The sequence below is a fragment of the Lonchura striata genome, chromosome Z, assembly GCF_050655825.1.
Source record: "Lonchura striata isolate lonStrDom1 chromosome Z, ASM5065582v1, whole genome shotgun sequence".
Lineage (NCBI taxonomy): Eukaryota > Metazoa > Chordata > Aves > Passeriformes > Estrildidae > Lonchura > Lonchura striata.
This window is the reverse complement of record NC_140740.1, coordinates 72,119,022-72,140,965: the sequence shown is the minus strand read 5'-3', so window position 1 is coordinate 72,140,965 and position 21,944 is coordinate 72,119,022. Positions and strand designations below refer to the sequence as shown.

The 21,944-nt window shown below is 38.7% G+C and overlaps 1 protein-coding gene across 1 annotated transcript in view; it reads right to left on the bottom strand.

The window, feature by feature from the left end:
- PGM5 (phosphoglucomutase 5) overlaps positions 1-21,944 on the bottom strand; it is a 67,833-nt gene that overhangs the window by 17,875 nt on the left and 28,014 nt on the right. The window contains exon 7 of the mRNA XM_021531754.4: positions 6,452-6,567. Within this exon, the coding sequence (XP_021387429.2) occupies positions 6,452-6,567 (116 nt within the window). The remainder of the gene's footprint in view (positions 1-6,451; positions 6,568-21,944) is intronic.

Below are 21,944 nucleotides of genomic sequence, written 5' to 3'. Positions count from 1 at the left end.
TTTAAGGGACCTTAAAGGTTACCTCTCACCTCTTCTACTCCCTCACTGAAGTAATATGCTAGATCGGCTTAAGGATATCTTCTCAGGAACACCAGCAATATGTTCTATGGATAATAAAGTCAGCTTACTTGTAGGCAAAGCAGGCAGCAGAGTCACAGTCATTGTCACTAAAGCCAAGAGTCTGTCCTCAGATAATGGTGCAGGCCTCTGCCCCTCCAACCAGAAGAGAAATCTAGAATAGAGCTTTCACTTTCCCAGAGGATATATTGCTCCTCCTCTGTGTATTCCAACATCAAGGAACATCATCAATCACCACAGGGGCTGGGGAGGCTCGGGGACTGGAGCAGCAGGGCATGAGCAGCCGGGGCCCCTGCAGCAGGACAGCCCCAGTGGGGCTCCAGAGCAGCCCCAGCTCCGGCACCTGGCACTTCCCGGGGATGGGACAGGGCAGAGCCAGGCCAGGACGTGAGAACACGGACAGGCCTGGCTTTGGGAACCCCTGGCCCGGCATGGTGGGGAGCTGGACACTGGCCCCGCTGCAGCATTGCTGGGCAGGGGCTGACAGCCCTGGTGCTGCTCCTGGGCAGAGTGAGGGAGCCCCAGGGGCCAGGCAGAGCCTGTAACAGCAGGCTCACACCAACATCTCTGTCCCTTTCCCTCTTAACCTGCATGCATCTGCATGCCTCTCCTTTCAGCCACTCATTCTTAGCACAGAAAAAATTCTGTTTTGCCTAAAATGTCATCTCTGCTGCTGATTATCACCAGCCATTTAAATTACTTAACTGTCTCAAAGACTTAAGAAGTGGAGACATGGAACTGAGCTTAACCCTTCAGCAATTTATTTCAATATGAATGACCATTTATTCTCCTGTTACATAACACTGAGCGGACTGCAGGCCAGCAAATCATACAGCAAAGAGTTCTGCAATCCTTCAGCAAAACAGTCTACATCATGACAATAGAGCAACAGGCTAAGCTGAACATTAAAGAGATGCATTCTGATTCAGCAAATATTTTAAGTACATTTCACTGAACCAAAACATTCTAGTGAAACAGGGACAAAAGCATTTCTGAAGATATCTTGGCTGGATTCTGAACTTTGTTCTGGTATGGCTTAAATGCATAAATCTATATGAGGAGGGCTGAATGTAATTTCTTCATATACATTTAGCAGATTTGGAATGCTGTCTGTCCTTCCATGTCCCTCAGAGAATATACTGTTTCTTCTCTGCAAAGAGAAAGCAATGGGAGAAGGTAATCCAGAGACAAAAGCCTGGATACCTAGAATCTGGGTATTTTGATTCTGTTTCAAATCAAAAATCACCAATTAAAAATACTAGCCTGACACAAGGACAAGGACAATAATCTTGTGTGCCCAGGAAGTGCTTCAGTTTGTAAGTATTAATGGATTCAAACTAAGAACATCCATCAGCTTGGTTACTGCATACATACATGTTATTGTACTTATTGCCCTCCCTTCTTTCAGCAAATTAAAATCTATTTCTGCAATTTCATTACTCTGATTTTCACCTACCAACAGTCATCTGCACATGTCTTTGCTTGCTCTGTCTCAGCTTGGTCCTACTGCCCAATTCTCATTATAGAAACTCTAGGGAGAGAGTTTACTCGCTGCCTCAGTTCAGCTAACACCATTCTTTGCTCCACAGACCCAATTAATTTGCAGAGGCACACCTGTCCTGTGCAAAGGGAAGAAGAAAAAGGTACCTCACTGCTCTGTATTCCTGAAGTTGCAATATTAACACTGCCTCCAGCTTTCTCGGGACTCTGAGTAACCTCAGATGATTCTCAGTGCTACTTTTAATTGAAACATCCTGGAATTAATGAATTTCTGAGCTGAAGCAGAAAGAGACAACAGATTAACCCTCTCTATTTAATTTGCCATTGGCAAAGGAAATTATAAAACACTGCAAGTGTTTCAACAACTTATTTTTAAGTTAATTCATTATTTCTCCATATAACAATAGGAGAAGTTTTTTTTTTTAACTGCAGTAAATTGCTGTGTCCATACTCAAGAGTAAACAACCTGGGCAAAACGCTCTATGCTCCCATTCATAGAAAAGTACTCCACATACACAATCTTAAACTGAAGAAAAGTCTTCAGAGGCAGTAGCTTGAGAAATAAAGCAAAACCATGCAAGTATGTTCATATTAAGATTTTTCTACTATGTGAAAGCTGTCTAACTTTGTCTTTATCTGAGACATCCAATTCTGATAGGGAAAGCAAACCTTGTGGGTCATATGCATGAATAAAAGGTAATTGCTTTCCACTAATTTAGTTATCCCACTCTATAATACTGCATTCTGTAAATGTGATTTTAAAACACGAAAATCACAGGAGTTGACAAACTCACACCAAATAATTTTGTTTGCACATATTTAAGTCTTACAAATTTATCATCAAGCTGAAACTTAGCATTATTTTAGGCAAACGTAAATAACTAACAGACAATTAAATAGCTCCTTTGTGGCTTTCATTCATGTCAGCAACCACACACTTTTATGTGGAAGAAGAACTAGTGGAGAATATAATCTTTCAGGAGAAAGGGGTTGATGTTAATAGAATCTGGGAATTTGGAGATGAAACAAGCAAATTTATGAAAGTTGTAGCAATTACTGAAATGGCTTAAACTAAAAGAGATAAATCAGCCACACAGTTCCCCTAATCCTGATTAATAACTTGCTGATGAAATTTAGAAACTAATTGCTGTTGCTGAGGCCTTCCTTTGAACTGTGCACTGGGAAAAGCTACTAACCTCATCTGACAAGCTCCCCACACTGCTACAAAAATGGAAGAAGTTTTTAAAGCATTGGTTTAGCTCCAAGATCAGCTGCCAGAAAACAACTTTGGGAAATACAGCTGTATGGGATATTTTCAACATCTTTTCTCCTTTTATAGCAGAAAATTTGCTTTTATTTACTTGCCAGACCAAAGTCCCTTATGTTATTAAACCAGGGCTCTGTATTACTTGGAAATTTCAGCTGGGCTTTATTACCTGGGCACACTAGCAATTTATTTCCAATGCAGTTTGATGATAGAAGGTGGATTTTTAAAACTTTTTTCTCATACACAGAGCTGTAAATTTCCCACTCTGATCACTATATCATACACTTACATAAATATTCCATGCTGAAAGCTAAAGAAGTACCAAATTTCAGTTCCCTAAATAGATATGATTTGGCAAAAGCTGCAAAATTGATTTAAATGCCCAGTACTAGCAGAAGCATGTGAGGGTCACGCGGCTTAGGACATTACTAAAAGATTCGCAATAAGGTAAATATTTACAGCTAAAAACAGATCACATTGCTAAAGTACTGGTCATCTACAAACCAGAACATGTCTTAAAAATAAACCTTGTGGCATATGAGGGCACTTTTCAGACATCTGCACTGAATTGAAAGATGATAAGGAAATGAGGCAGTGAGAAAAACAAACTTTAGACATCATGGTCATTACATAATTTGCCCCAAAAGCATCACAGGATCACAGAATGGATTGGGTTAGAAGGGACCACAACAGGGCATCTGGTTCAATCTCCCTGCTCAAGAAGGCTTATCCCAGAGCACATGGCACAAGATTGAGTCCAGACAGTTCTTGAATATCTCCAGTGAGGGACACTCCACAACATCTTTAGGAAATCTCCTTCTGTCTCATACTTTTTTACTCAGCAACTACACATTGACTGAGGAATTCAAACCCTGTGCTCAAGTTCTCTGGATGCCCATGGGATCAAATCTCAAGTGTCCAGATTTGTCTTTAGATGGAATTGGATAAAACTGGAGGTCAAGAGGCTTTCTGCCCTGAAGTTCTGCAAGTACAACAAAGTTAATCAGATCACAGCGTACCAGGATGCCAAGGCATTACTGTAGGCCAGCTCTCCATGCTGGCCAGCAGTATGTTCAAGCACTCATTTACAAGAGTCAGGATTTACAAGGAATCTGAAGAATTGACGATAGGATAGAAGAACCAGATTAATATAAGGAACAGAGTGGTAAGGAATGTAGAGACTGAAGTAAGGTCCTGCAAATTTGGAAGAGAGGCTATAAGTACAGAAGGCAATTGTTTTAAGGCCTCACTGAAAGACACAAGCAAATAAAAAGGTCAATCGCAAGCAAAGCGAAAAGTCAGGGTAATTTTCTTGCCTATCTAGAACAGTCAAACCCTAGAGGCACTTCCTTGATGCTCCTGAGTGTTTATCTTCCCAAATTCAAATACTATCAGATACTCAGGATAATTAAATTAGATCTACAGAAATCACAATGTCCTCACTGTTACAATTGATCAAAACACTTTATTTTCATTTCTATATGGCTCATCTCCAGGGCTAAAATCCACCAGTACTTGGGACACCCTGCTTAGCAAGACTGAACATGCTTTTGCAATGTGAAAGGGAAATCTGATGTTTGTCTTTTTTTATAACTGCACCATAAAATTTAAATGGCAAGTTACCTCAAAGCTTCTACTGAGCACAACTAATGATTCTTCTTTCTCCCTCAGACAGACAGCATCTGAAAGAGTCCTACTCAACACCATTAGACAAAGATAGTCTAGGATACTAACTCCCCAAGCAGAGACAGAGCTGTGTCAGTGGTTTGTCATGACATAGGGCACAGAGAGGCCACTCCTGTTTGATTTACATACCTCTACACATAACCCTACATGCAGCAGGAGGTGCTGCACTCTGTAGGCTAACGTATCTTGGTATACTTCAACATATGAGAACTCACCAAAACTCTTACAAGTTTCCCTCTATTTCAAATCCTCACTTAACTTTCTTCAGCATGATGATGAAGCCAGGAGCTTTCTTCCAAATAATTTGTGTGCTACTGAGGTCATACTGATGTCTTTAGAACCACCCAAATTTTACTAAAGTATCTGGTTTTGCATAAGCAAGAGGAACTTCAGTATTTAGAGGGAAGAGGTAAAGAACTCGCCCAGTGAAAAATAATTAAAAAGCACTGAGAGTTGAAAACTCCCCAGTTTACACCCCACATGGGTTAATGGAGATGCAGTTCAACAACACACCAACAACAAATAGCAGTACATTCTGAAAGGTACAAGATCTTCCTGCCCTTCTGTCCCCAAATTAAATCTCCTCCAATGACCTCATAGAACACACTGTAGAGGAAGTTTCTGTTCAAAAGATATAGTCAAGGCAATACAAACCCGTGCCACTCAGAGCAAATAGTGAAGATGTACAGTTTGCCATGGGACATTGGTTCCCACTGACAACAAAAATAAAATTATCATTCATTATAAATTTAAATTCTCTTCCTTTTTATATGTAAAACCCAAAGAAACATAACATATGTTTGATTCTTGCATCATAGCCCATTCATATCTATACAGCAAACAAGAAGATAATACATGATGTGCCATATCTATGGCTACTTAAAGGTATCATTATTTTTTTAAAAAGCAGCATTCTGCTCTAATTGACCCTAAAAAACAAACTTAATACTTTATATAAATCAATTAAGGCAAAATTAAATTTGTAATCAAGTTTCACTGCATGGTAAGTAATTTTCTACAAAAAGCTGCAGCCAAGGTATTACACATTCGAAATAGAGAACTCCATATAACTCACATCAAAATATAGAATAAACTATTAGCCAGGCAATTTATTAAGTTATTCTGGTCTGTGCTTTTTCAAAGACTTGTAATATAGCCCTACTGATAAACAAAAAGGAAGATTTTCTGTGCCAGAATCCAGGAAAAGAAAAAAATAAACACTCTGAAATTTATTCCATTATTCTCATAAACTAAACCCACATTTATGTACATTTACAGACCACATAGCTCAATTATTTGTTCTATTTCTTACTGTCAATACTACATTTCTGATGGCTCAAATTTGTCATTCATTCTGCATTCTGTTGTTTGATTGGTTCTTGGTACTGATAAAGCAGAAATACCTAGGGAAAACACAAATGCTCACATGTAACGCAATTTCTTCTAATGGCAGTTTTAGCTGACACTTAAGCAATTGTGATGTTCCAAAAAAGGAAAGCCTGAAACAGTTTTTGTAGATGCACCATCAGATATGCCAATCCTTTGTACACCTAATCACATTAGGAAACAACATGTGGCTTCCATATAGGCAAAATCCCTACAAATGCTGCTGCAATCTCTGAAGACTTGCAGAGGAACCAATGAGGCTTTTTTGCATTATTTTTAAGAGAATGCCAGGCGCATCCAGAAGCTGTCTGGACAGTAGTAAAATTGCTTGCCTCTGCTGAATATCCATTTCCCACATTTTTCATGCCTCAAATTTTTGAACACCACACTTAAAAGACAAGCCTCAATATGTGAATGACAGAAAGTTCTCTGTTTCAGAACAAGACAGAGCTAATTTGCTGATTGTTCTGGATTTGACTTGAGGCATCCAGGAAAAATTAAGTCTGTGGTAATTTTTGATTATGTATTACATACCAGTGCCAAAACTCTCCTCACCACAAAGGGAACAACGTCCAGAGTCCATGAGATTGGAAAAATGCCTCCATCCTGCTGGTGTTTCATACACAGGAACTTTCATTACTTTTGCAACTCTGGAAAATATACAATAAAACATTACATTATTAGAATTGTGCTTTTTTGCATATGATCTGAGATAAGTTTAGGAATATTCTAAGTCTCATTACATCTTCTGACAGCTGGGCTAGAAGTAAAAAAATAAAACCCAAAACCAAGAACAGATCAACATTACCATTCAAAACTGATCCTTGTCTCAGCACCTAACTTCAGCCAGAACCCAAGTATGTTTATACATTAAGATTATTATTTGAAAAATATAGGATCTCAGTTCAATAGACTTTACCAGTATCTTTCTCTTCTTGCTGACCAAGAAACAGCTAATCTAAGGATGGACATTTTTGTTATACTAATGTTTTGATGGAAGTTAAAATATCATGTTGAAGCTTCCCTCTTTGCAGGTAGTCAAATATCAAAATGCTTGAAAGATACTTTTACTTTTTGTAATGTGTTCAAAGACAAGACAATACAGGAATGCTTTCATTAAGCAGTATGTTCTTTGAAAACCTTTCCTCGTCTTAACTTATTTTCCTTGTCTCCTATCATATAATACAAGAAGCCTTCTCACTATCTGGGTGATGTGCCAGTGTTTCCAAGAACCAAAAATTAACCACCTTATAAGATGGATGTGCATTCTTTTCCCCAGCTGCTTAACTGGTAAATATTCCTGTTATAAATGATGACAAAAAAATCTTTTCTTGCATAAATAAAAACGAGAAAACAAGAAAGAAAGAAAGTCTAAAGAATTCTAAATCTCAAGATGGGATTTATGCAAAATGGGTTTTACCAATCTTCTATCTAATTACATTTTCTGGTGTTCATTGTGCACCTAGAGTTTTCAGAATCAACTGTTTTATAACCTGGAAAGTAAGAACTGACATACAGTGAAGCAATCTGACCAACTACCAAGAAACTTACAATTGCTTCAACTTTCAATCATACTTAACAATATTTCTTAAAGCAAGACAGTTTTCTTAATTTTAATTCCAGTCAAGCCAAAGCAAAGCAGATTAATCAAACAATCTGTGTAGAAGTGTCAAGGTGAAAGCAGTTACCCTTCTGATCAAAAAAACCACCTGTTTTCTGATGGCACATCTCTCTGTCTTACATTAAATGCATAAAACAGATGGGATAAACTGCCAAAATATGCCATCACTGACCCCTTCAAAACCTGGTACATAAATATATCTGAAGGACAGAATCACAGAATCATCAAGGTTGTAAGAGACCTTCAAGATCATCTAGTCCAAATGTCAATCTAGCACCATCATAATCACCCCAGGTGCCACATCCAGACACCTCTTTAATACTTTGAGAGAATTACTCCACCATCTCCATGGCAAGTTTATTCCAATGTCTAGCCACACTTTCAGTGAAAAAATCTTTCTAATATTGAATCTGAAACTCCCCTTGCACAACTTAAGACCACTTCCTCTTATCCTTTCACTTGAGAAGAGACTGAGATGGCAGAAGAGATTGACCCCTACCTGGGCACTGCTGGCTCATGCTCAGCTGCTGTCACCAGCACCCCCAGGGCCTTTTCCTGTGGGCAGCTCTGCAGCCACTCTGCCCCAGCCTGTGGCACTGCCTGGGGCTGCTGTGACCCAGGGGCAGGACCAGCACTGGCCTTGTTGTACCTCACACCACTGGCCTTGGCCATGATCCAGCCTGTGCAGATCCCTCTGCAGAGCCTTCCTGCCCCCCAGCAGATCAGCACTCCCACCCAGCTTGGTGCTGTCTGTGATCTGACTGAGCTGAATTCTATTTCCTTATCCAAATGATTGATAAAGATGTTAAACAGGACCAGCACCAGCACTGAGCCCTGGGGAACACTACTAGTGACCAGCCACCAGCTGGACTTAGTTCCATTCACCACCATAAATGGCAGCACTACGATTCAGCCCTTAAGTATTCTCTCTGAAATTTTTATACTCTTAGCCTGCACTCTAATGTAGTCTCCAAATCAACTTTTCTTTTATGTAAGAATATCCATTCTATAAGCTGTCTCCTATTCAGCCTAGGTATTCATATTACATCTAAAATAAGTGATTTTTAAATGAGATAGAGTAAGAATGCTGAAATTTATTTGAAAAGAGACAAACATGTACATGAAGAAAAGGGAACTACCAAAATTTTTAATCCTGAACTTAGATTTCATACCTCTAGCTTAGAGGTAATGGTGGGTATGTACTTCCTTGCATTTATACAGCACTACATATATTATTGACCCTTTGAAATGCTGTTTCATGAAGTAGGTTTCAGAAGGCACAGCTGAACAGTTTTCTGTCTGGCTCTTCAAAAAATCAAGAACATAAAAGAATTTAATCTCTGTGAGACAATAACTTCAGAATGAAAACAAGACTGTACTGCCAAAAAAAGAGAAAACAATAAACCAGAAGGCAATACCTAACAGGCTGGCAGAGCAAAACCAATTCTCTTAAGGTAGCCTGACAATACAGCTAGAATATGTTTGCCTGCAGAAATGTTCCCATATCCTGGTACAGTTTTTGGAGAAGGAAATCCTTCCCCATTTGCTTTTCTATATTCCTCTAGCTAGATAACAAATAGCCTAGGATGGACTTATCCTGACCAGCAGTAAAAGCTTCAAGAGACTGCAGCTGTTTTCAAAGATTTCTATGTACTAGACTAGCAATGAAAATACAAATGTTGTTTCTGTTGGTGTGTGGGCTCACTTTGTACAGAGTTTATAGTACAAATAGTTTATAGTAGGAATATGGTAGATTGCTCAATGCACCTTCTTTTGTTCTTCTTGTTTTCTGGCTCCTAACAATTCAGCAGAGTAAGTAGAAGTACATTGACAATTAAGCATACTCTTTTCTTATTGACATTTTTCTGAAATAATCATCATTGGAAGTCTCAAGAAATGCAGAATGTGCCTTTATGCAGCCTATAGACATTCACAGTGAAAAATCATGCCAGAAAACATGAAGGGTGTTCCCACGGAAAGCTGCAAAAATTCTCAAAGCTGCAGACTCTGAGAAATAATATGCTGCATTAGATCAAACACATAATCACACAAAATACAGGAAAACACCCTCAGAGGAAGGAAGCTAATATGGGACAGTAAAATTACTAGATCTTCAAAGCCAGGGAAATCAGAGATTAGATGCAGGAAAGGGGTGGGATTTTTAATGCTCCTACATCTACATTTTTCTAAACTAAAAATATGACTGAGTATTGAGTAGAAAAAAATTAAAGAAAAAAATCTTCATTTTACCAATTTTTTTTTCACTCTGTATTTACCAATCTGCTTTTTAACAGACAAAAATCCTAAATCACAGCTTTCAATCACTGATACAGCAAGAAGCTAGGTATTTTTTTTTAAAGATGTTCCAGTTGAGACTGGTAGAATTCCTGTGGACAAAAATTTGGAAATTATTTTCTGTGTTCTGCTGAACTGAACATTTGCAGCACTATTTAATGGAGCATATGGCTTCCTGATAAGCTTGATAGATGCTAGGCATATAAATGCTTAGGATAAGGGTTTCAAGAACTTGCAACTCTGCAAGAACTGCTGATGAGTCAAGGTAAGGATTTTTATCTTTAATAAATCATAGGTCCATTGATTACTTTTTACAATGTTTTTAGAAACACACCTTCACAGGACAGTTAAACTAAGACTATTTATTTTTTAAGTTTCTCTTCTTTCTGTGTACTCACACTAGAATCCCCAAATTTGTGGAATTAGAAATGTGAAGTCAAGTAAGGAGTTTTGTCTGTATGACGTCTCTTGATGAGAGAGGATACTACTACTCTCAAGAAGCAAGTCTTGGAACTGGTACGGCAAGTGGTATTTATCTTGCAGAAGCCTCAGATAGCACGTTATATTTAACACTCAGATATCATTTTATATATCCTTAGATATGCATAATGCATAATCAACAACATACTGATGCAGCAGTGCACCTGTAAAGATGATACATCAGGCTCTCAACTTTCATGTTGTAGGTATTGGCTGTTAAAAAGCCTGACTTAATGGATGGAATACACTTCCAGAGCAATTCAAAATAAAAACTAGGAAAAAATATGCCCGATAAATGGGTTCATTTCCCTAGCCTATTCAAAGTAAAGATGCTCTATTTTTATCTAACCATACAGGGGATATACCTGTGTTTATATGTTCCACGAGTATGAACTATGTTGAAAGAAGACAACAAACCATGGACAGTCTGGTTCTTTTCATCTTGGACATTTAATGGGACTGACTTCAAACATTGTACTTGCTTGCCTTCTTTTAGTGTAAGTGCTCACTACATCAATGAGATTATACAGTAAACCTTCTTCTGTCTGTGTTTGGCAGTAATTACCCCTTGCTAGACTAGGAAACAGAGTATTTACATTTGGAACCAAACCGAAAGGTAACCTTAGTTATAACCTTAGAATAACTTTGGTTAGTCTGCCCATATCAGAACTAACAGCATTTCTGTTCCCCAAGATGATGAAATACTAATTAAGGAGGAAAAGGTTAAATCAAAGAAGAGTGGACTGTTTGTTTTGTAATTACACATGTTATTTAAAATTATACTTTGTGAATTTAAAAAAAGCAGGAGCAGGAGCAGATGCTTTTAAATGTGGATATAACAAAATGGGTGAAAATAGGAATATAAATTATTGTACAGTTCCATCGTTAAATTTACCCTCCTACTGTTTCACAGTTTCACTGTAATTTTTATTTTGAAGAGCTAGTCCTATGCTACCTATACTGACTGCCCATTTTTTTTTTCAAACTTAAGAACATCATACAGTGCAACTGTGAAAAGCAGTTTGAGTCTTTTCATCTCTAGAAAACAGAATTATTGGAGAATTTAGTACCAACACAGAAATGTGAAGCCAATTCTTGAACTCCACAATAAGTCTCACTTAAGCATGAGCTGGACAGCTCATAATAAAGATACTAATTAACATAATTACAGTCTTCTAATACAGATTAGAATTTTTAAAAATTTCCTGACAGAAGAAAAAATGTAACAGCTAATTCTAACATTACTCCTGAAAGACCTAGCAGTCTAATGTGGAAACCTTTACCAGGCAACTGGACTACTCATTATACAGCTTCACATCTGAATATTCCAGGTCTTCTTCATAGCCATCTACATGTTACCTAACTAGGAAAACAGAGGGTACAGGACCCTTGATAGCCCAGATTATTTTCCTTGGAATTCTAGAAATATTAGCCTGCTAAACTGCGTAAAAAATATTTTCACTTTTATTTAGAAGTGCTAAAGATCCTTGTAATAGCTTTCTTTCATTTTCAGTAGACACAACAGATTATTTTTTACAGATAAACTCATAAACAAAGTGGTCCTTGATGGTATCTCCGATACATGGTGGTTTGCACTAGCAAAACACCTATGACACCAGCAGGATGACCCTGATTTACATTAACAAGAGTCAAAGGGAAGCTTTCTTCAACCTAATCTCTACAATGCCGCAAAAACATCCCAATGAATACAAATACAACAGCGTGCAGCAATCTGACTTTCTTGTGCCAGTGAAACTCTTGTAACTTCCAAGAATAGATCAGTCAATCAGACAGAATCATCCTGCCAAAGTTGTAATGCCTGTTCACCACAAAGATAAAGGTCACAACACTGGGGGAAGAGCTTGCTTTCACAAGTCTCATGAACTTGTAAAGATGTAAGTGACTGGCTAGAGTTTTGTATGTTAGGTGAAATGCTGTCTAGGGTAAACTGCAACACCACTTCCATTCAGGAGTCTGAACTTGGAGGAAGAAATAGGTATTAATGAAAAAAACACTAGAGAAGCAGCTATAGCATGTCCTTGTCTCTCATCTTGCACCACCTGCAGCTGATGTGTGAAAGATGCTAATAGGCACCTGGGTGAGCAGGCTTCAAAACACTGGCTGGTGTTCCATGGATACACTTTCAATCCAGCTACTCTCTGTGGAACCAGAACTGAGGTAAACAAGGTGCTGTAATTCAGAGAACAGAGCATCTTCCTCTGACACTGACAGGCACTAACAATCAGGAATTGAAGGAATCTCTGGGACAGATGTGGGCCACTGAAGGATAATGTGTTGTAGCAGCACTCCAAAAGAGAACAAACCTCTGTAATGGCTTCTTTCAGAGTTACTATGGCTATAGAAGGAAAAGGTTTCTCATTAGGTCTTCTAAATCTCTACTTAGCCACTGAAGTAGTCTTTGTTATCTAATCTCCAGCTGTTATCTAATCTCCAGCTGATAAACCTCATTTGATTTTAGGTCTGAAGCGTATTTGATTTCAAAGACAAAACTATTATTTGACTGAAACTTAACAGACGCTTTTTTTCTTTCCACTTCTGTAGTTTTGCTTCATACAAAGGATTAAAAGTCTAACCTTAGCCTACAAACCTTTGTATTTGGTATTTTAGTGCCTGAGTTGGTTAGATTTTTTTTTTTCCTAACACTCTGGGCACTTCCGAGATCAACACAAGTGATTTATGTTTGCCTACATCAATTTTGCTACCCCTTTATTAAAGATACTGGGTTGGCTGTTTCTAACCCCATACTACAGAATTTGTCTTAAGTGTACTTGCAACCAGACCCAAAGGTTAATGGTTTCATTCTTTCGGAGCACTTTCTTCAGCATTCAAATTTTTTCTGCAAAAAACACCAAACTATTTTTTAACTTTCTTGACTCTATATTCATTGCATGATTAGTCACCAAGTCCCTATCCCATTCTCATTGCATGGTATTTACACTTGTTCTCTCTTTGGTCTCTTCTTCCCAGTGTTGCAGAGCTCTTTGCTACTTTATTTTTCAACTTCTGAAGTCTAATTAATCTCACCTTTGGTAAGTTCTCTCTTCATTCTTACTATTTCTTAAGATACAAGAGTCATGAACCAAATGGTTGTAACTTTTTTTAGTCCCATCTCTAAGTCTTCACTTTTTACCTATGCAACTGCAATGGACTGTGAGAAATTCACAGTAGTAGCAATGATATCAGGAGCATTGGCACTAACTATAACATGAAATAGATGTTCTGCTTCTGGATGTTTTCACTCTGTCTGCACCACCTGCCCTTAAAAGGCTTCAACTGCGTATTGTGCAAGGAGCAGAACTAAAACAGTCACCTCCCTTATTTGGTCAAGTATTACAGTGTTACTCCTTCCCAGTCTTTAATTTATTAAGTAAAAGTAGTGGAATGCTAAGCCCTGGCACAGAACACAGATAACCAGGACACAGCACAAAGATAAGATATAAGCTGTCATGTCTGGCAGAGAGGCTGTCAGGACCCTGTGGTACAGAAAAAAACAGGCAGTAGACAAGTTCCCTTACTTTTTGCTTTCTAGTATGCTACATCTCACAGAGAACAGTCATAGTAAAAGAAATCAATACAGAAAAAGTATCTGGAGACACCTTAAAGTTAGGATTTGTTTTGTTTTCCTTCCTCCCAGCCCCTGCAATGTTTTAACTGAAATACTTATACAGGTGGAATAAAGGTATGCTAAACCAAGCTCTGGTGTTCAGGGGTAGTTTCCCTCTTGAAAACTGGCAACTTCAGGTGGATTTTTTTTTTTTTTTTTTTTTTGGCAGACAATAGACCTGAGTAATGGATTGCTAATAATTGCAGAAATCGTCAATAAATTCTAATCAATACTATGTGAATTAGCTTTCTATCAATGGAGCCTCCTGGCATTCATGTAACCTAAATTGTGCCAATAAACTGTTCCAGTATTTTTTCCTGCCTCTCAGTCTCACATTGGCCTTTCTTGGTTTTTGAAACCTTTCAACAGCAAAAACTAAAAACTGCTCTAGCAGAAAGGCAAAGTCATAGAATCACAGAGTCACAGAATCGTAGGATGAATTGGATTGCATGTGACCTTGAAGACCATCTAGTTCCATAGTAAGGATGGAACTAGATGTGATGGATAAGGATGCCACCCACTAGATCACATTGCTCATAGCCCCATCCAAACCTGGCCTTGGGTACTTCCAGGGATGGACTGTCCACAACTTCTCAAGCAACCTGTTTCTATGCCTCACTACCCTCACAGTGAAAAATGTCTTCTAATTTCTAATCTAAATCTCTCATATTTAGTTTGAAAACATTTTCCCTTGTCCTATCACTATGTGTGCATGTGGAAAGTTGCTCCATCTTTTCATAAGCCCTCTTTAGGTAAAGAAAGGCTCTCGCAACAGCAGAATCCCCTCCCTGACCCTGCTGGCCACCCCTCTTTATGATGCCATGCGGGACCATGCCGGTGGCATAACACAAACTTAGGTATATGACATCTGTCAATCTTCCCTTGTCAGCTGCAAGTCAGTGGATCATACAGGGCCACCAGGCTGGTCGGGCACAATCTGTCCTTAGTAAAGCTGTGCTGGCTGCCTGGATTCACCTTCTGGTCTTGCATGTGCCTTAACACTGCTTCCATGAGGATCTGTCCTATGGTCTTACCAGGCACAGAGGTGAGGCTCACAAGTCTGTAGCTCCCAGTCTCCCTTTCTCCCCCTTTTAAAAACAGGAGTGATGTTTCCCTTTTTCTAGTCTCCAGGTACTTTACCTGACCACCATAACTTTTCAAATATGATGGATATTGGCTTGGCAAGAATATAATCCAATTCCCTCAGGACTCTTGTGTGCATCTCATCAGCCTTACAGACTTGGGTCTATTTAGCTACATCAAGTAGTCTCATTCCTGCTCTACACTGCCTTGAACTTGACTCCCCTAGCCCCTACCTGCAGGTTCAGATACTTGAGCGCTGTGGAAAGCCTAACTGCCAGTGAAGACTGAGACAAAGAATTCATTGAGTACCTCAGAATTTTCCATTTCTGTTTTCACCATTCTTCCTTCTTATTTATTGTGGCCTTTACTTTTGGCCTTCCTTTCCTGAGCTATGTACTTACAGAATTCTTTCTTGTTATTCTTCACATCCCTTGCCAAGTCCCATTCAACCTGTGCCTTAGCATTCCTAACCCATCCTTTCACATCCAATCTGTATCTCTGTACTCTTCCCAGGTCACCTGTCCTGCTTCCATTGGCTATTCACTTCCTTCTTATTCCTCACTTTGAGAAGAAGATCCTAGCTCAACCATGCCAGTGTCTGTCCCGTTCTCTTTGATTTTCTGAACACTGGGATGGGAAGATCTTGTGCCCAAAGAAAAGTGATCTTAAAGAGTTGCCAGCTATGGTCTGCTCTTCAGTCCTTAAGGACAGTTTCCCAGGGGATCACATTCACTAATTATTTAAACAACAGGAAATTTGCTTTTCTAAAATTCAGCATTCAGTCTATGGTCCTTGCCAGGCCCATGTTCCTTGGGATCATGAACTCAACCCAGGCATGGTCACTACATTCCAGTCAGTCTCCGATCTTTACCACTCTAATGAGCTCATCACTAGCCTAGTGATTACTAGGCCTACTAGTCTAGGCCTAGTAATGGTTCTCCTTTGCTCAGTTTAGCTAACAAATCCATGAATACAATCTGCCTGGCTCATGTCATGCAATACCGCAGACACATACAAGCAACTGAGCTACATGGAGCTCTTGTTCAGCACAATCACCAAGCACAATATACCCAAGGAATATTGTGTGGAAAGTCAGACAGTTGGTTTTAAAATTCTATACCAAACAAATTTAAAATTTATTATCTCCCTTTGGCCCCTTGAAGTTCATTGGAATTCACCTTTCTTCCTTAGGAGCAGACTTGCACCATCACTCAGATGATTAAAGCACCTACCCAGAACTCAGGCTCCCCAATACCCACAGTGAGACCTCACAGTCAGTCATATTCCTTGTTGCCACCTGTAGGTCATGGTGTGGACAGACAGCTCTGTATTGCACACCATCAAGTTTCCCTACACAAGCTCTGCAACACCTCAGCCAAATGTTACAAGCACCTTGTGCAACACACAAAAAAAGACAGCACTATTAAATGTACTTGAGACACTTTACAAAATAAAGGAAAACAAATTTGTGTTTCAATCCCCACAGGTAATTTTCTGATTATATCCCAAAGTCATATGCCTAACTGCATAGTCAGATACAGAGCCTGGGAAGCACTGCAGAACTGAAATGCTTTTGTAAGCAGGTCAACAGCTGCAGCACAGCTCTAATCAAATCTCTGAGAAAGAACTGCAGAAAGCCACTGCCCCTTCCTGACTCCTCAGGGAGTTAAGTGGTCAAAGTAAAAATAGCCAGCACTCAGCTCCTTGCTGAGTCTGCCTTTGCCTTCAAAACTAATGTGATAATCCTGTCCACTATGGGCAGGAGGTGCAAGGATACTTTTTATGGACTCTGTACTCTAGCCTAGTCTCACTAATCTGTGATGGAGTGGACTGCCACTGATGCAGAATTCACTGGCGAACAGAATGGTAAAGGCACCTTTAAAAAATACAGAAAGCAGATGGCATGAAAAGCTGGGATTTATCACCCCACAACTGCAGGTGCTGTAATAGGTTATTATTGTAGTGACCAAGGTAGGAAATTACTGCCAGGGTTAAAACTATCAAGTGAATGCAAGTTACACACATGTTATAGTGAGGTTGTTACCATCCCAAATTTGGGAGCACTATGAGCCATTAAAGAATCTGCTTTCTGGAAAGTTAAATCACTTTCAGGAAGTTACACTGGTGGAGTACTCATATGGACACCTAGGTTTTTAAGGCCTTGAGTACAACTTTGACTTGTTAGTTCCACTCTGAAATCTGGATGATAATCTGTTCTAACAGTGAGATTCCATGGGAGAAATCAGTTCTCAGAAGAGCTAAATGTTTAATTCAATTTAACTGAAGTTTGTACATAGAAACTGAAAGCTATCCCTCCTTCTGAGGAAATTCAGCCTTAAAAAAAATCCTACCATGGATTTTATGAGAAGCCACTCACTTCAGTCGTGAAATTGGCCAATAAGTCTGTGGCATCTGCTCCTGCTCAATAAGACTATTATGGTATGGTTACTGCTGTCAGCATGAAAGCAGGGTAAAACTACAAAATACACAGTTCCATGCAGTCTCCAGAAAACAAAAAAAACCATCACAACCTAAACCAATTCTGTCAGCTTTTAAAAAAAATCACAGCACAGATTTTAGCATGGAGCAGGTCTTCCAAAAGGAATCAGAAATGGATGCAACTCCTAGACAACAGCCTTTGGTGCAATAATAATAAAATTTAATTGATTAAATACTGACTCAGGTGGACTTTTCTATGACCAAAGTTACTAAGGAGTATTGCCTTTTTCATCTCTATTGCATACATTGTTAGGTCAAGTGAAATCCCAATATTCCTCTCTTTTTTTTTAGAAAAGTTTATTTAATCATTATGCAAACTCCTTAATTTCAGAAGAAATATTTATGCTCTCATAACAAACAATGAAATCAGTGAATTTACTTTTAACTGGTAGAAATTATTCTTAGTTACCTTTTACTAGGAATAAGTGGATTGTAAAATTCTTTTTCCAAACTATTAACAAGTTTAGGCTTTTGAACTTATCACACTACCAACACTTATCTCTTCTTTTTCTTCCATTGAATGATAAAATTCAGAATGGATCTCCTGTGTTTAGAACTAACCCAGACTGTCAACCTGAATGCCTGTATCTGGACTGAGTATCTGTATCTGAGTTTGCTAAGAGCAGATGTTTATTTTAAGTATGGTATTTATAATAGTGTTCTTTTCTGCTGTGTGTGCAGGAAAACACAGACATGGTAAGATGAGAATAAACAAGAAAGGAGACTAGAAAAAGCGTCCTGCATTTCTCAGAGGCAGGTCTACGAAGTTCATAGCCAAACTTTTTGTGGGAGGACTAGTGCTTTAAGTCCTGCTGGATACTCACCCACCTTAGGCACCTTTAAAGGTGAATAATAAATGCTGTACTGAGCAATGGACCATGGTGCAGGTACCTGTCAGCTCAGGGTGAAGGAGTTACCTGTTAAGCAGGAAGCAGTCTGGGCCCATCAGTGTGGCACTGTGCTTGTGTTGGCTAATCTCCTTCACAGGCCAGGTTTGGTGCTTTGCAGGCACAAACAGGCAGTGCTACTCTACAGAATACCTCTGCACTGCCCTGCATAGATACCATGTAGGCATATGGGCTTAACCAGGCTTCCACAAAAGTCACCACACTGCATGAAGAATGTGTAATTCAGGCTTTGATGAATCTGTTATCTTCCTTAACTGCAGCAGTGTTCAGAATATTCACAAGCTTTATGTGATTTCACAGCACAATACTGTCTGTGGACATGTGACCCCATCTTCTGAGTTGTGTTCTTCAGCCCTCTTCCCCTTCCCTATGTCCTTCTTATGTCCTTCTGGCCAAGCTTCAGCATGCCACCCACACTGAGATTTATGAAGTGAGCAACCTAGGAGGTTTGTGCTGGGGGATGCTGACTCAGGCACAGAACAGCTTCAATTTCTCCTTTACAGAACAAGTGTTTTTATACAAGGGTACAGAGCCAGAAAGAAATTAATAAATAATAAATGGATGAAAATAAAAAACAAATAAGTAATAAAAAAACCAGTACTTTCATGCAGATCTTTTTTTCTGTATTCTCCATTCATTTTTTTTAATAAACTTCTACAAAAGGTTTTCTTATTTCCCTTCAAATCTCTAGGGGTTCTCATGAGTCCAAAGTAAAATGTGCTTAATTACATTGCTTAACTGGTACCAAGACCAAAATGTCAACTATTTTGCTTTACTGAGTATTAAACACCCATTATAAAGCAACATTAGTTAGGTGGACTGTAAAAGTTGTTTCCAATAAATCTGTTCACAAATTCAGCACCTTACAGACAGAAATACCACTCCCTATGAAGAGGGGCAAAAAATTATGCCAAGGTGAATAGGTCTGTGTATAAATAAAAATAAGTTGGAAGGCTTATTGTTTAAAAAGGAGGGAAGAATCAATTTCAAAGTACAAAATTCAAGTACTCATCCTCTTACTTCTGATTTCTCATGATCATTTTTCATCTATACAGAAAAGAAGGTTGCTGTGAGCACACTGTGTAAAGAAGACAAACAATTCGGTAGTTTCACATCTAGCTGAGAAGTTTACCTGCACTGAGACTCTGAGACTACAGATTGCATGGGTTCCTCCTGCCTAGACCCTGCAGACTCCTCCCTTGCCTTTAAACAGAAGTACCAATAGGAATACTCCATTTTCTATAGGAAAAACTCGAATATTGCACTTAAAGACCATCAAACCAATTAGCTTGACCAAGTATCAGTTACCACTACTAGTTATTAGTTGTAGCTAAGATGGACTTCAAGTACTAAAGGAGGAAGGCAAATTTGTCAGAGCCATACGAGGAAAAAAAACCTCCTAGAATAAACAGCTACTGAATTTTTAGAAATTAATTTCCTTCACTGAGACTCTGCCCATATAGATTCTGCTAACCTGGGGTCACCTTCCAGCACTCTCCCAATCCACAGGGTAACATTTAAAAGACTTAAAGATAAGTAACTAAATAAGGAGCATGTAAAACAGCTCCAGGGCATGAGGAGGAACAGGCACAGGAGAAACATAGTAGACTCCTTGCCCACTTTGCCTCAGGTATGGAAATACTTGTAGACATGCTAAAGCATTGCCAAGACTCTCATCCATTCATTAGTAACAAATTTTAATGTTCTGAATTATTCATTTGAAGAATTTCTAGAAAAGTTACTGTCAGGCTTTCCACAACACTTTCCAGGGAAACAAAGAATTGAATGATCTGATAAAAAATAAAAAATTACCTATAAAATATGACGTGGGCATCCTACATTTATATAACATGTATACATCCTATGTTTAATGGTGGCTGTAAAGATAGAAATGGAAGGGTCTGATGGGTTAGTTTAAGTTGCAGTTCAGTATCATTACAGTAAATTCAGCAGGACAGTCTACTAATACATCATTGCAGTGAGCTACAGGAACCTTAATTAGCTCTCTAATTATGCTGGCTGAGTGATAACCACCACAAAGACAATTTCTGAAAAGAAGCAAAGTCAGATTGAAACTGGACAAGGAGCATATGGTCACAGACTGGTAATGATGTTAGTAAAATCTTCTAACTGGCAAAGGCAAGAATGAATCAATTATCTTAAGCATTTCTAAATGCTTAAGGAGAAAAACAAACCTTTTTTGTGCACAGATTTGAAAAAAATAAACAAATAGAGCTTTTGTTGTACCTGATAGGGAGCTGATTCATTTGAACAGGAGAAAGTACTCTTAGAAATCTATAAGCTCACAGCAGTGTTCCTGAGACCACATTAATCTGATTTTACACAACAATTTCTTGTGTTTCGGAAGAACAATTTACTCAGTATTACATTAACTAGGAAGGAGGTAGATTTAGCTCTTGATTCTGGAAACCTCAAGACCTCATAGCTGATGTGGACCACTGCCCAAGGGCTAAAAACCAGCACTGACTGGCCCACAAAGGAGCTATCCTTACAGTCCCATCATGTTCCATCTTCTCTAAGAAATCAATTTGCACTTGGAAGGAAAGATACTGAGAAAAAATATGACACTGGATGATTACAGAGATAAAACCACCCATCAGACTCCTCCAGCACTGAGTGATCAGCCAGTCAGGAGCATATCCTAAATAACTTAATTCTACAGTTTACAAATAGAACTCTGACTAAGCTAATTTCCAAATACAACTCAGCAGTAACTTTATGGAGACATTTGCTCTATCTGTATTATTCCTCTCTGGAATCACAGAAAGATTCTGCAAGCCAGTCAAACCATCCATAACTACACATACCACTCCTCAGATTCATAGTAACAAAAGAAATAAACAAAAAAGAGCACTTCTAAGGCTCAGTTTACTCTCTAATATTCTGGCAACCTCATAATGTTGCATTAGTGGTAATAAATGCTATTTGGATAGCAAAACTGCGGTTATTTTCATCAACAACAAAGCCCATACTTCTCATAAACTCAGACAAATGATACAATCGATAAAAGTGATGAAAACATGAAAATTCTCACTGGGTTCCCAGCCAAACCAGTTAGGATAAAAACCTATTTATGCATTACAGTTGCAAACAATATATATGGGTAACACATCTTCTCTTTAACGTAAGTTACACACCCCTCAATGTAGAATACACAGGTTTGTGAAAATGCTATAGTTGCCTTTGAAATGTACTTTTCCACAAACCCAAACTTACAAGTCTGATAACTTCCAACAAAATGTATTGGAGCAACTAATGTTGTTTCCAACTGTTTCTCTTGGTTACAAATGCACTGGAAAGCTTTGCACAAGATGCAGTCTGTGTAACTCTTTCTTATTAGGGGGTTGTTTTCCTCAGTGCGTGGGATGTTAACAGGTGTACTCATCATGCTGTTCCACACCAAATGCTGTCTCATGTTGCTTTAGTCATCAGTTTGAGATTCAGATCCAAAATGCATAACTTCTCACCCTCTTTTGCAAATGTTTCAAGAATCAA